General features: G+C 34.6%; 1 protein-coding gene across 8 annotated transcripts in view; it reads left to right on the forward strand.

Annotated features, from left to right (window-relative positions):
* FGF14 (fibroblast growth factor 14) overlaps positions 1 to 12,076 on the forward strand; it is a 383,970-nt gene that overhangs the window by 198,311 nt on the left and 173,583 nt on the right. For 3 of the 8 annotated variants that reach the window (XM_052664486.1, XM_052664482.1, XM_052664483.1), the window contains exon 2: positions 7,768 to 7,807. The exons of the other annotated variants lie outside the window; for them this stretch is intronic. Coding sequence is in view for 1 of the 3 variants with exons in the window: in XM_052664482.1 (XP_052520442.1) it covers positions 7,768 to 7,807 (40 nt within the window). In the remaining 2 variants the exon portion in view is untranslated. The remainder of the gene's footprint in view (positions 1 to 7,767; positions 7,808 to 12,076) is intronic. 8 annotated transcript variants of the gene reach the window in all.

The raw sequence follows: 12,076 nt of genomic DNA on the forward strand, positions 1-12,076 counted from the left end.
TAGCTCCCAAAGCATGGCACTCTTAGATTAGGGCTTAAATTTCCATTCTGGTAGTAGTGTAGTGTGATGCTGGATTGAATCCAGCTTTGAGTCCTTGCCATACTTAGGGTATTCCAAACTCTTCTTGGGTTAGCATCAAACATTTGAACTGAGTAATGGATTTTTGCTTGGCATATTGTCAGTTACGTGAGAAATTTGAGGAAGGTTTTGGATATCATTGTCTGGAATTTCTTTGATTGACAGCTGTCTGTGAGGACAGGAATGGAGATTAGATTATTATCATCCCTTAAAAAATTTCTGTCATTTGCTCCTCTGAGGAAATTCTGCAAAAGGAATTTTGGGGAGACAGTTTTGACATTAGAAACTCAAGACATGCAATGACAGATACCATTTCCTTTACTGGTGTTTGTTATCTAGCTCTATCTGTGAGTATTCCCTGATCTATAAACTACTCATACGTGAGAAGAGGGAGTACAAGACTGTGCCATTCCCAGCTGTTTCTAGATGTCATCCATTTTCAAATGATGCGGTGTCAAAGAACTGGGAGGATCACATACATCTTGGGACTCATTTGTGGGAAACTGTTTATCCTGCCTTTGCTGCAACAAGTATTCAATGTGTATGATTATTGTGTTAACTGATACAAAATCAAATTTTCTTGTGTTTGCGTTACTTGCCAGGGAATTTTGAGACTAATTGAGATGGAAATCCAGTCAAATTTTATTTTCGTAATACTAGAAAACTGTAACTGAAGATTTAATATTGGGATCTGATTCCAGCATGGCTAAATTTAGGAAATGGAAAATTTTAGGCAAACTATGGAAATAAGCTGTCTTTTGTTGTAGAAATTAGGAAATATTCTGTTTTATTCACTAGTAAGTATAGTGTGAATACCTTATTTCTTAGCTCTGAGCACATTTGAGTGAGTAGATTCTTGCTTTGTATTGTACATTAACTTTAGTATGTCTCATAGAATCCTCCCTTTTTATTTCACAAACGTTAAAATAATATATAGGAAGCTAGATCTTTTTTGACTTAAAATGTTTGCAGGGATGCAAAATGTGTTTGAGATTCCAACTGACTTTAGAAGGGTCAGAAAAGTTGGGAAAAATCCAAGGATGTTGCTAGGATATACAGAGAAAAATCAGGAAGTTGAACACCTAGTAAGAGCTTAATCTGGCCAATGTTGTAAAAGATAACAAAAAATGTTTTTACAAATGCATTGACAACAAAAGGAGGACATAGGAGAATCTCCATCATTTACTGGATGCAATATGGAACATTACTACCAAAGACGAGGAAAAGGCTGAGGTACACAATGTCATTTCTCCTTCCATCTTTAATAATCAGATCAGTTTTCCTCAGGGTACTTCACCTCCTGAATTGGAAGACACAGACGGAGAGCAGAATATACTCTCCATGATTCAGGAGGGAATAGTTAGCAACCTGCTGCTCCACCTCGATTTTCATAAGTCTCTAAGTTGCTGAGCATTTTGAAAAAATCCTTTCTGCACCCAAATGGAAGTTGGACAATAAAGAAAATTGACTAAAAGCACTTCTTGATGGTCTTTTCTGAGGCTGACACATAGAGGAGCGTTGTAGAAGACCAAGAGGAGGGCAAATCTGATCTCAAATAGCAATTCAGAATAACTGTGAAGGATGAGTCATACTTAAGGTTTAAAAAAAAAAAGAAATTTAATGAGGTGCAGGTGATGTGTAGGTATATCATTTTCTATGGAGTAGGTGATGTGTAGGTACTTTATTTTCTACGGAGTGTGCAGTTTATTTTTTTTTTCTACTTTTGAGCCTGTTCATGAGATCTCTCCTGTCCTCTGCCTACCTCTGCAGCCATAGTATTTATGTTCTCAAAATGATCTGATTTGATTTTTTCCCCCAATTTCCTCTACTTTCAAGACAATTGGACATTTCTCGTTCTACACTATATGCTGCACCCATAATTGCTAATGCAAGCTAGGTAGCTAGCAAGCTACCACTCAACAGCTGTCTGATATGCGCACTAGACAAAATGCCAGCATTGAATTCAAACTGTTAGAGCACATCCTAATGTGTTATTGCTTTAGCACATATTATTCTCTGAAGAAAAGTTAATAAAACGATGTATGGAGTGCATATAATCAACACCTCTACACCAGACATTATCAGCTTAGCTCCTATCCTAATGCTGGGGTGATGTTCACTGAAGTGTGTTATTTTAGTATTGTTATACTGGATTCAAACTTTGATATTTTGTGTTAGAAACAGTTCATTTTGTATTCTTCAACAGAAAAGCATATTTATATGGCTAGCAACTCAAAATATTACAAATATGTGTCTTTATCTTGAAGAAGAGTTAAAGAAGAAGTCTTTTCAATGGATTTTTGGAGCAACGGTTATAACTCACTAGCTTTGCACAGATTTTATATTCATACCTGCTACTTACACAGCAGTCATACCTCAGAGGACTATCTGTGTTCCAGAAACCAACTGTGTGCTATAAAACTGAGAAGAAAGTAAATTCCTGCGCTATAGCTTTCATAAAACTGAGGAATTACATCCTTATTTTAGGAAACATCTCTTTAAATTTGTTTGTGCAGCAAAATTTTAAATGAATAATTGTGACGCAAATTGATGCAAAAATGCTATAATTCTATTTCCTCTATAAGTCTAGTGGAGTGATATCAAAAACATTTTGACTTATTTTCTGGTATTCCTTGCAACCTCCATAATCATATCTCATCGGACCTGAACTTAAGTACAGTGTTTATGGTCTAGGGAATTGTTTCCTTCACCAAGGCCTTTGTGTGCAAATGGGCTAACATAATAAGTATGGCATTGTCAAACTTTAATTGTTTATAAAACAAACATGAAATAGCAAAAGGTACTAATTTATAAGTAAAATAGTCTCATTGAATTGTACAACTATATTTTTACAGTTGATATTTGCTTGACACATTGCTTGTTTACAGTACTGTGCATGATTAACTGTTGTGACTAGAGAATAATTATAATTATAATGCAGTTTCAGAACTATTATGTATGTATTTAATAACTTGGGTTGTGCTGTGAAGACTGTTGGACCAGAAGAGGTTAGTTAAATTTCTGAACAATTAGGAAATGTTCACACTGCGCTTGATATATACATATATATGCTGATGCTGATACAGTGAACTATGTAGTACTAAACCTAATTGACCCAGGCAGCAGATCTTTAGTCTAGAATATATGTAGAGTATTATTTCCTCCATTTCTGCTTTGAAAATTCCTAGAAGGTAATATTTCACTATGAAAAGGTACCTACATTTCTTCAAGTTTTAATACAGATCAGTTCAGAAGAATTTCATTCAAAAAAAGACATCCGACTGTAAAGAGTAAAATGGTTAAGAAGCTGATAATAAGATAGTGATTATTTTTACTGATATTTCTGAAACTTGTGCTTCTGAGCTCAAACCTTTTGCTCCCAAATTGCAATGGTGTTCAGGTATAAGGTGTATCTTCTAAATTATATTCAAATATATGTTGAAATTATTGATCCACATGTCACATAGGTTGCCTCCACATCTTGGAGAAGCAGGTGAAACATATTTTACCAGCTCTGAGTGCTGCATATTGCCCTAGAAATATCCTGTACCACTGAGCTTTTGGCAGAGCGCAGTCAGTTCACTGTAATTGTTTCATTTCCTGAGTTTACTTTTAAAGACCCCAATGTTCATTGGTAGCTATTTCAGTATTATTTTTTTCTTTTAATATTTCCTTTTGTTTACCAACCACAATTTCAAGGAAACTAGGACTTCAAGTGCTTGAATGTTATTTTCAAGTGTATTTTTCTTGTTTTAGCTCATGCCAAATACAGACTGCAGATACAGTTGGATAGTCTCTAGAATTTTGGAAGGAATTTCACTATCTACATTTCTTTTCTTGCTAAATCAGAAAACAATCCTTTGGCAGCCTCTTCTTAAGTTATTGCATGTGTTACATAATTTTCTACTATTTTGGTTAAGGAAATTGTGTGTGTGAGTACTTTTTCCTTTCCCTAAGTATTCTGGCAGCCGATGTGTTCTTTTACAATAAATAAAGCTGTGCTTCATCTCCAATGCTCAGTAGGTGGACTTGTTGTAACTGTTCTTATTATCAAGTCTTTCTGATTTTATAGAAATCATTAATTCCATACTCTTAATTATATGTACATTCACCATTCTAAACAGAGCACAGTTAGAAATGGCTGTCCTTTTCACAGAAATAGCTTCTTTTCTTCATGCACTGCCTGTTTTTGGACCTATATTATGGCTGTCTTCTATTTAGCCCAGTGGGACACAATATTCAAGTAATGACAACAATATGGATACAAAACTTTATCAAAAAATGGGTATTTTGCAAATCTCACAGCTAGAACAGTATTCTTCTGAAACTTTACAAATATATATATTTCTATTGATTTTTAGGTGATTTTGCAAGACAACCTTTGGATTGTGATATTTACCAAAAACAAACAAACAAAAAACATGTTAAATTCAAGTTCTGCATGGTACAGTGTTTCAACAGATATTCCAACACGTTAGTTTTATATAAGGAAACCACCTGACTCAGGACAGTCTGCATAGAGCATCTGTAATCTCAGTAGAGCTATTTGGACACAATTTTATTCTGAAGGATGAAGAAAGCTTAAAAAAAAAATAGTCATTTAAGTAAAAATGTTTAATTGAAATTAATGTTTCTGTGTTCTTTATTGAGGAGCAAATTTTGAACTTAGTTTTGTTGGAGCTATGCCTAGAGAGCTGCAGCCTGTGGGAAGGATGGCATGCCATGGGTGGTGCTCCATGCTGCTATGGGAGTAGAGTGTGACCATGAAAGAGCAGCAGAGATGAAGCACTAGAGACTGACCACAGCCACTGTTCCCCTGTGCCAATCAGGGGTAGACGGTAGAAGAGGACAGATGGTGGGCAGGTGTTTGGAGTTTGCTTTTGTCTTCACTGTTCTAGTCTGTTAGTGATAAATCATTTTAATCCCTATGTTGAACCTGTTTTGCCCATCATATTTTCTCCTTCCTGTTCAGCTGAGGAAAGGGAGTGAGAAAGTGGTGTGGATGAATCTAATTGGCCATCAGTACTCCATTTACTGTGCAGGCTTTACTTTGATTAATCTGGGCAGACATCATATATCTGGCAGCAAACTGCTTTTAATGATGATGTAATCCGACTGCCAGATCCATTTGAATATTCCTGCTTAATCAGTTGTCTCTGACTGAGGGGAGTTTGAATTTGCATGAGAAATCTAGGTATGCTGTTCTCCATCTTCAGTGATTAATATGCATAAACAAGATTTGACTTGAGGTCAAGGCTGCTGTAGGGTCAAAATAACACAGTCAAAAATATGGTGTGTTCCACAGTTTCTGATTCTTCTCCTTATTGGAATATCTTTCTGAGATCTTTTCTCCATTAGAAAATATTGTTCTATGTACAGCAGCAGAGGTGGTGTGACCTCTGGATCTGTAGCAAGATGTTAACTTTAATTCTCTTTGAAAATTCTGCCTTTGGTTACTCAGTCAGGAATGGTATATTTAGGAAGCCAGATGTTGCTTGATACCTGCTGGATGTGTCTGTATCACTTGCCTGTGTGCAGTTGCTATGGGATCCATTTTGTGTTGTCCTCCCTGAAACTCAGTGTGTCACCTGGTGATACTACATTTTGCTATTGTCTTTCAATTTGTACCTTTTCAGCTTTCTAGATTGTCTAAATGTGTTATTGTTAGTGAATATCTGTTTTTTCTACCTGAAAAGGGAAGTTTATAATATATTTTTATCTATAATGATGCAAGTAGATAATTTATTTTGCTTTCAATATTTTTAATTGATTTGTTCCCTTGTACTGAGAGAAAATTTCATTTTTCTCATAGCTTCTCTGACTCCTAGTTTACTGTTTTCTATATTCAGTTATCTGGTCTTCAGTCTGTCTTCAAAGTTTACTTCTGTTGATTTTATTCTTGGAAAAAAAGTGGCCTATAGATGCTGAATATTTATTTCCAGTCATTTCTTGGATTTTTCTTCTTCCATCATACTGCTGTTCCCTCTTGCTCTGTCCACTCACTGTAACTTAATTATAATATTCTAAAGGAGAATTTTAAAGGCATTGAAGAATTTTAACTTTCATATGTTCACACCTTTGCATCTGGTGTAGATAAAATCTTGTTTATCATGCCAAAGTTTGTAAGCCCATAATAATTATCCTAAAATGTACACCTTAATTATGTTTCAGTTACTGTAGCTTAGTGACTGAACTGTAGAACCTGTGTGAAAGAAGAAAGTGACTTACAAGTTTCTGAAGAACAGCTCTTTTATAATCTAAATCTAGTAGCTAAAACAAATGTTTGTAGCATCAGGAACTGCTTTTTTAAAGCTTGTCCTCCTGTGACGTTTGACCAGTTAATGTAGGAGTATATAACTCCTGACTCTTTCCCTTTTGGCTTAGTTTCTGACTCATTCTTTGAGATTTGACTGTGCATAGGTACAGGGAAATAACCTCCTGTAGCAAGGTATTTCAACAAAAAGTCTTTCAATCTTCTCGAGCTTACCCACAATGAATTATGACCCAACTGCCTTACTCTTTGTAGTAATAATTTAATCAGATCTTTCCTCTAACAATACCAGTTTCTCTATATCATTAAACATTGTAGCTGTTTTTTAGCTGTTCAGCATTTAATTTAAGGTAGATTGTTTTCTAAAGTTATAGAGTGCTAATTCCTTCTTTCAGTAAGGTCATCTAAAAATACTTTGTGATTAAGAAATTTCTGTATTCTGTGTATTCAAGATACAACTTGACAGAATATAACAAAAGGATAGTATTTATTTCAAAACCAGGATATTCCAAAATTTTCTGAATCTCTTTGATTCCGCTCATTTGCTTCTACAAAAACACCCTTTGGGTAAAGAGGAAGACCTGTTTATTTTTCTAAAGCAACTGCTTACAGACGAAGCCGTGTAGCTTGTCTTTCTTTCCTTCAGTTTTCAGTATTATATATGATTTGCAATAGTTCTTGGTTTTCTTAGAAGCCGTCAGGTGGCAGTGGTCAACTTACGCTTGCATCTTCCTTAACACAGATCACGTTCATATAAAGAAGGCATCTGTTTGATTATGTGGGAAAGGAAGTTATCAGGAATTCTTGAAATGAGTATTACTTAGTACTGTGAAGACATTATTGGGTACAGAAAGCACATACCTGTTTGCCTGTCAATGAGCAGTGTTTTGGAAGCATTTTAATCTTCTAGACCCAAAGGACAGAGGCAATAACAGCTGGTGTGCATAAAGCTGAAGTCTGATCCTTCATACAGTTCTTGCAACTATTGCTATCAACAAGAGTTAGTCTGGGTGATTTTGACTGGATAGTTCCTGAAGCTGGCAATATAGGGAAGCCTATCATCTCCTGATTTCATTTCTTACCACTTCTGCGTATTGTATGGAATCTTGTTTTGTAGGATGAGAGGAGACAGGACGTACAAAAGCATAAAATTACATACTAGTGTTTATTGTAGTCTTGTTTTCTCCCATCCTACCTTCCTCCCTCTTTCTCCTTTTTACATTATAGTGATTTTTTTCATATTTTTATATTTCCTAAGTCTACAGTTTTTATTCCTTCTTTTTTTTTCAAAGACTACAAGGGGGAGAAAGGGTGGAAGTCTGTATTACTGTATGTAATACCCCTGTGATTGACAGTCTTTTTGCCTCCTGCTTCCTAGTAGGTAGATAACACTTGCTGTATGGGATCTTGTTTTGTAGGGTGGAAGAAGAGGGAGGACTACAACAAACACAAATAGTGGTATGTAATTTTCCCTTTTTCCTTTGTGTCTCCCTACTTACCAATCTTAATACAAAATGTTCTTGATCATATAATGTCTGGTACTGCTATTTGCTGCTTTTTATTAAAAACAAAACAAAACAACACAAAAACCACAACTTCCCACTTTTCATTAGTTAATTGGCTGAAGTATTTAAAAAAAAAGAATGAAAACTGAATATGATGTATGATTCAAAGTTACTAAGATAGACTGTACTCTGAAGTTAAACTGAGCAGATTCTATATTACGTTACTGTATCTGAAGTCCTCTGGTCATCCTCTATCTTTTAAAACATTTAATGGTTTGCAGTATGTTAGATTTTGGAGAAAACAGCTGTGATGGGAAACGGTTGTTATCTTTCTATTTAAAATAAAATCTACTGTATGTATAGTGTGCTATCTTGTAAAAAAATTAATCCTCTGGAACTTTCAGATAACTGCCTGATTTTCTGGGTCAAGTTTCATAAATCTATTGTAAAATTAAATTCTGCTTGAAAATTCTTAATTAGTTTGACTGGCACAAGGAGAATCTACCTAGCTTTGCATAACACAGATCTCTAGAGGTTAGAAGGACTTCTCATAAAGTGAAAGGGACAATTGGTGCTAAACAGAGAACTTGTATTATTTTTAAAAGTAAGCATGTGCTTTCAAAAGTACTGTATTGTGTAGTTTTTGAACATTTTGCTCAAAAGCACAGGATTCAAAATTCTCTTTTTTATTCTATTTTCTTTTGTTCCCCCCAACCTCTCTCTCCCTCTCTCTCTTTTTTTTTTTTCTTTTCTTTTCATAAGGCTTACACTTCTGCCCACCAAGACTAAAAACTGGCAGTGTTTATGAGGCAGATTTATGAAGAATCGTAGTCGTGGCACAAAGATTATGGAAAAAATAATTAATTGAATTCAGTCACCAAGTGGAATAGAGAAACGAAAACTTGTTTCATAAAAGATATCAACTTCATTAGAGCATTTTTTCTTAGCGTTGTTCTGTATTATCGGTTCACTGTTGTCTGAGGAGGAATGTACTTGCCCCGTGAATCATTTCTAGTTTCTGTGACACTCTTAAGATCTCGGTAGTACAGCTAGATAAAAACAAGCAATAATAATAAATCATACTTTGAATTCTTAAAAAAGAATTACAATTATGAACTGAAAGCTGCATTTGTGTTTGCTATGGTGATAAGAAAATTCTTCCATTTCAGCTGAAAACAAGAGTGAAACCCAACCAATTAGTGTGTCTGTGCTTCTTTCGATAAAAGCACATTAGATTCTGTATGTTAACTGATCTGCACAGATTGTGTGACAAGAAATTCACTGGAAAAAGTAGAATAAATGCTATCTGATACTCAATAAAACAATCTCTGCTAGGAGAAAAGCCTGAAACCTATTACAATGGATTACGTTAATTCTCAGCATGCCAATTTTGTTTCTGGGCTGGCTTGTGATGCCTGTGAACAGGATAATCCTTTTCTTTCTACTGTGAAACTAGAAACTTTTTTGTTTTTTTTTAAAAAAATTTTTTAATAAAAAAGATGTATCTGTGCCTCATCTACTTAACAGGAAATTCAGTCTTCCAGTGGAGAGATAATTCCCAATGTAGGGTAAAACCTAAATTCACATTGTCAGTGAGGAGCAAAAACTACTTCATCATGCTAAGAAATTAGTCTCCAAAGTATACTTTATGCAGATAATAACCCAATGTTTTGGAAAAATATGAAGTAAGATAATAGAGAACTAATTAAGATGTAGAGGTTTTGCATGTCTTTTCCTTCTGGCATTTGGAAAAAAGTTAATTGCTTTTATTCTGAGGTTCATAACATTACCATAAATTTCCATTATAACTTTGTTATATAGACATGACACGTACTGAATAGAGCTGTCTGATAGAAACTGCATGGGCTACTATCATGTCAGAGAAATGGCACTTCTAGAGTTAAAATGGGTATAGATATTTTTGTGGATCAGGTTCTACTTGAGCTGCATGTAGAAGGGAATGCTTTTCTTATTTTTTAATTTTAATTTTATGTGGTCATATTTAGTCAAACATTTTTAGTCAAACATATTTGCTCAAACAATAAAAAAAAAACATAAAAATGATAACCATCTTCTCTCCATGCGATCTCAAAGGCTGACCATTTTAATTCAAGAGATGTTCTTGCACTGCGCTAAAGTGACCGCCATCCTCTTGATAATATTGGTACATGTTCTCTTCATCTCGGTACTGTGGGTGAAAAATGTTTCAGTGGTAATAGTTAGGACATAGTGACTCTTACCAGTTGAAGTGGAGAGGAACGTGAGGTACTCCAATAATTCTTTGCACTACTGTGGCACCTAGAAATTCTGGTTATCAACAAAGACTATTATCTGTGTTGTCAGAATTGTAGTGTAAGGTATATGTTGTCATACATTAGTATTGCATTTGCAGTATTTCCTGCAAACAATATTTGGAGTAATTCTTTGTGTTGAATTACATGCAGCAATTTGCTAAGAGTACTATAAATCTCTTTGAGCAAAACTTTCCTGTGGACATAAGTAGATACTTAGAAACAGATGTGTGGGTGTGTTTCCTACTGTTTTTTAGATTTTTATAATATTTCTATTGAAAGTAATGAAAGGAAAAGGGCTTATTTTGAGAATGAATACTAAAGTATGAATTTCAATTTTTTTTTTAAATAACATTTGGATTCTTTAGTCATACTGAAACTTCACAATGTAAACAAGTGATGCTGTGGTTGAAATTGTCTCAGAACACGAAACATGACTTTCACATGTAGTAAATAAAATTGATAGTTGTTTCCTGTCCTTGTCTGTTTATTTTGCATCTGGGATGCACTTTTGGCTGGGTTTTCTTTGATTCATAGTTTATAATTTTCTTGATTTATGCTAAATATATAATGCTAACTTATTGTGAGTATAAAGATTTTTCCCCTTAAAAATCACTTCTAGTGCCCTTTGTTTTTGTTCCTTTAGGCTATAGTTACTGTATCGTGTTTAGAAATGTGTCTATCCACTGTTTTGCCCATTTTAAGGTATTTATAATTCTCTTCAGTGGCAGTAGGAGAGAAAATTGCACTTGGTAAGAACTGAGATGGCATTCTGAAAGTAATATGGAAACAGTTGTGAACTTGTATTGAAGAAAATAGACTGCTGACAAAGGGAAGCAGGAACTTTCTGCATCTTCCTCCTAGGAAAGGAGGATTGCAATATCTTTCTTGAGGGTGAGGCAAGAGAAACCTATACTGAATATGCAATGAAATAAATTGCAGTCTAAAACTTGTCAAGAAGCTTGTCTTCATGCCATTGCTTCCTTCATGTTACAGCACCACTGACTACTGTGAAGTTATGTCTGACATCCAAAGCATCCTACTGATGTACATCTTCCTTTAGCCTTGCTATGAGATGTGCAATGCCTGTGTGTTACTTTTTCAGACTCCATAGAGATGGTGGTTCCAGAACCTGATCCTTCCCAACCATCTTAGTTAGACACTTGTCTCCTAGTGTCATAACCACGCTTGGGGCAAGGTGAATTGTTGTTTTTCACATTTCCTGTGAAGGTATTTGTAGTACTGAGAGTGCCACTATTTTTATTCATGTCAGCTTTTGATAATTTATGCACTGTATATCTTCTGCATTTTAAATTTGTATATTAGATTTTCTCTATATTAGATAGAAGAAAAAATTTTCAGTGGGTGATTTTCTCCAGTGAAATGAGTTACGTAGTTTGTAACAGTTTATTGTGTAAAGAGATATTATGATCTCAATAAAAGTGAGAATTCTTTACCTTACAAAGAAGGAAATGTAACCATGGAGTTTGTCCTTTTGCCTAAGGAAGAAACTGCATGGTACTGTTTTATTTTCTGATCAGAAAATTGGTATTGTTCTTCTCCAGAGAGCTTTCCAAAGTTTTATGCTTCACATGGTAAACACCTTTAAAAAAAATAGAAGTAGACATTCAGTAGAGAATTTTCAGTCATTTCATAAAAGAATTTGGTTCATATTTAGTTAATTTATTGTGTAATTCTTCAGTGAGCATAAGAAAAAATGTGTAGAAAAGATGCTTGTGAAGGCATATGGAATCTGCAGTAATAGTTTTTGTAAAAGTGTTTTTGTAAAACAACTGTTCAGAAAGTATAGTGAGATATCGAGACTAAAAGATGTTTAATCATCAAAGATAACTAGACACTTAGTAAATTCTCTAAGATAATAGAAGAAGTTCTTATTGAGAAATCAGACTTATTTGACACTATACAGGTCT

Source organism: Tympanuchus pallidicinctus, unplaced genomic scaffold, assembly GCF_026119805.1.
Source record: "Tympanuchus pallidicinctus isolate F22 unplaced genomic scaffold, pur_lepc_1.0 scaffold6, whole genome shotgun sequence".
NCBI lineage: Eukaryota > Metazoa > Chordata > Aves > Galliformes > Phasianidae > Tympanuchus > Tympanuchus pallidicinctus.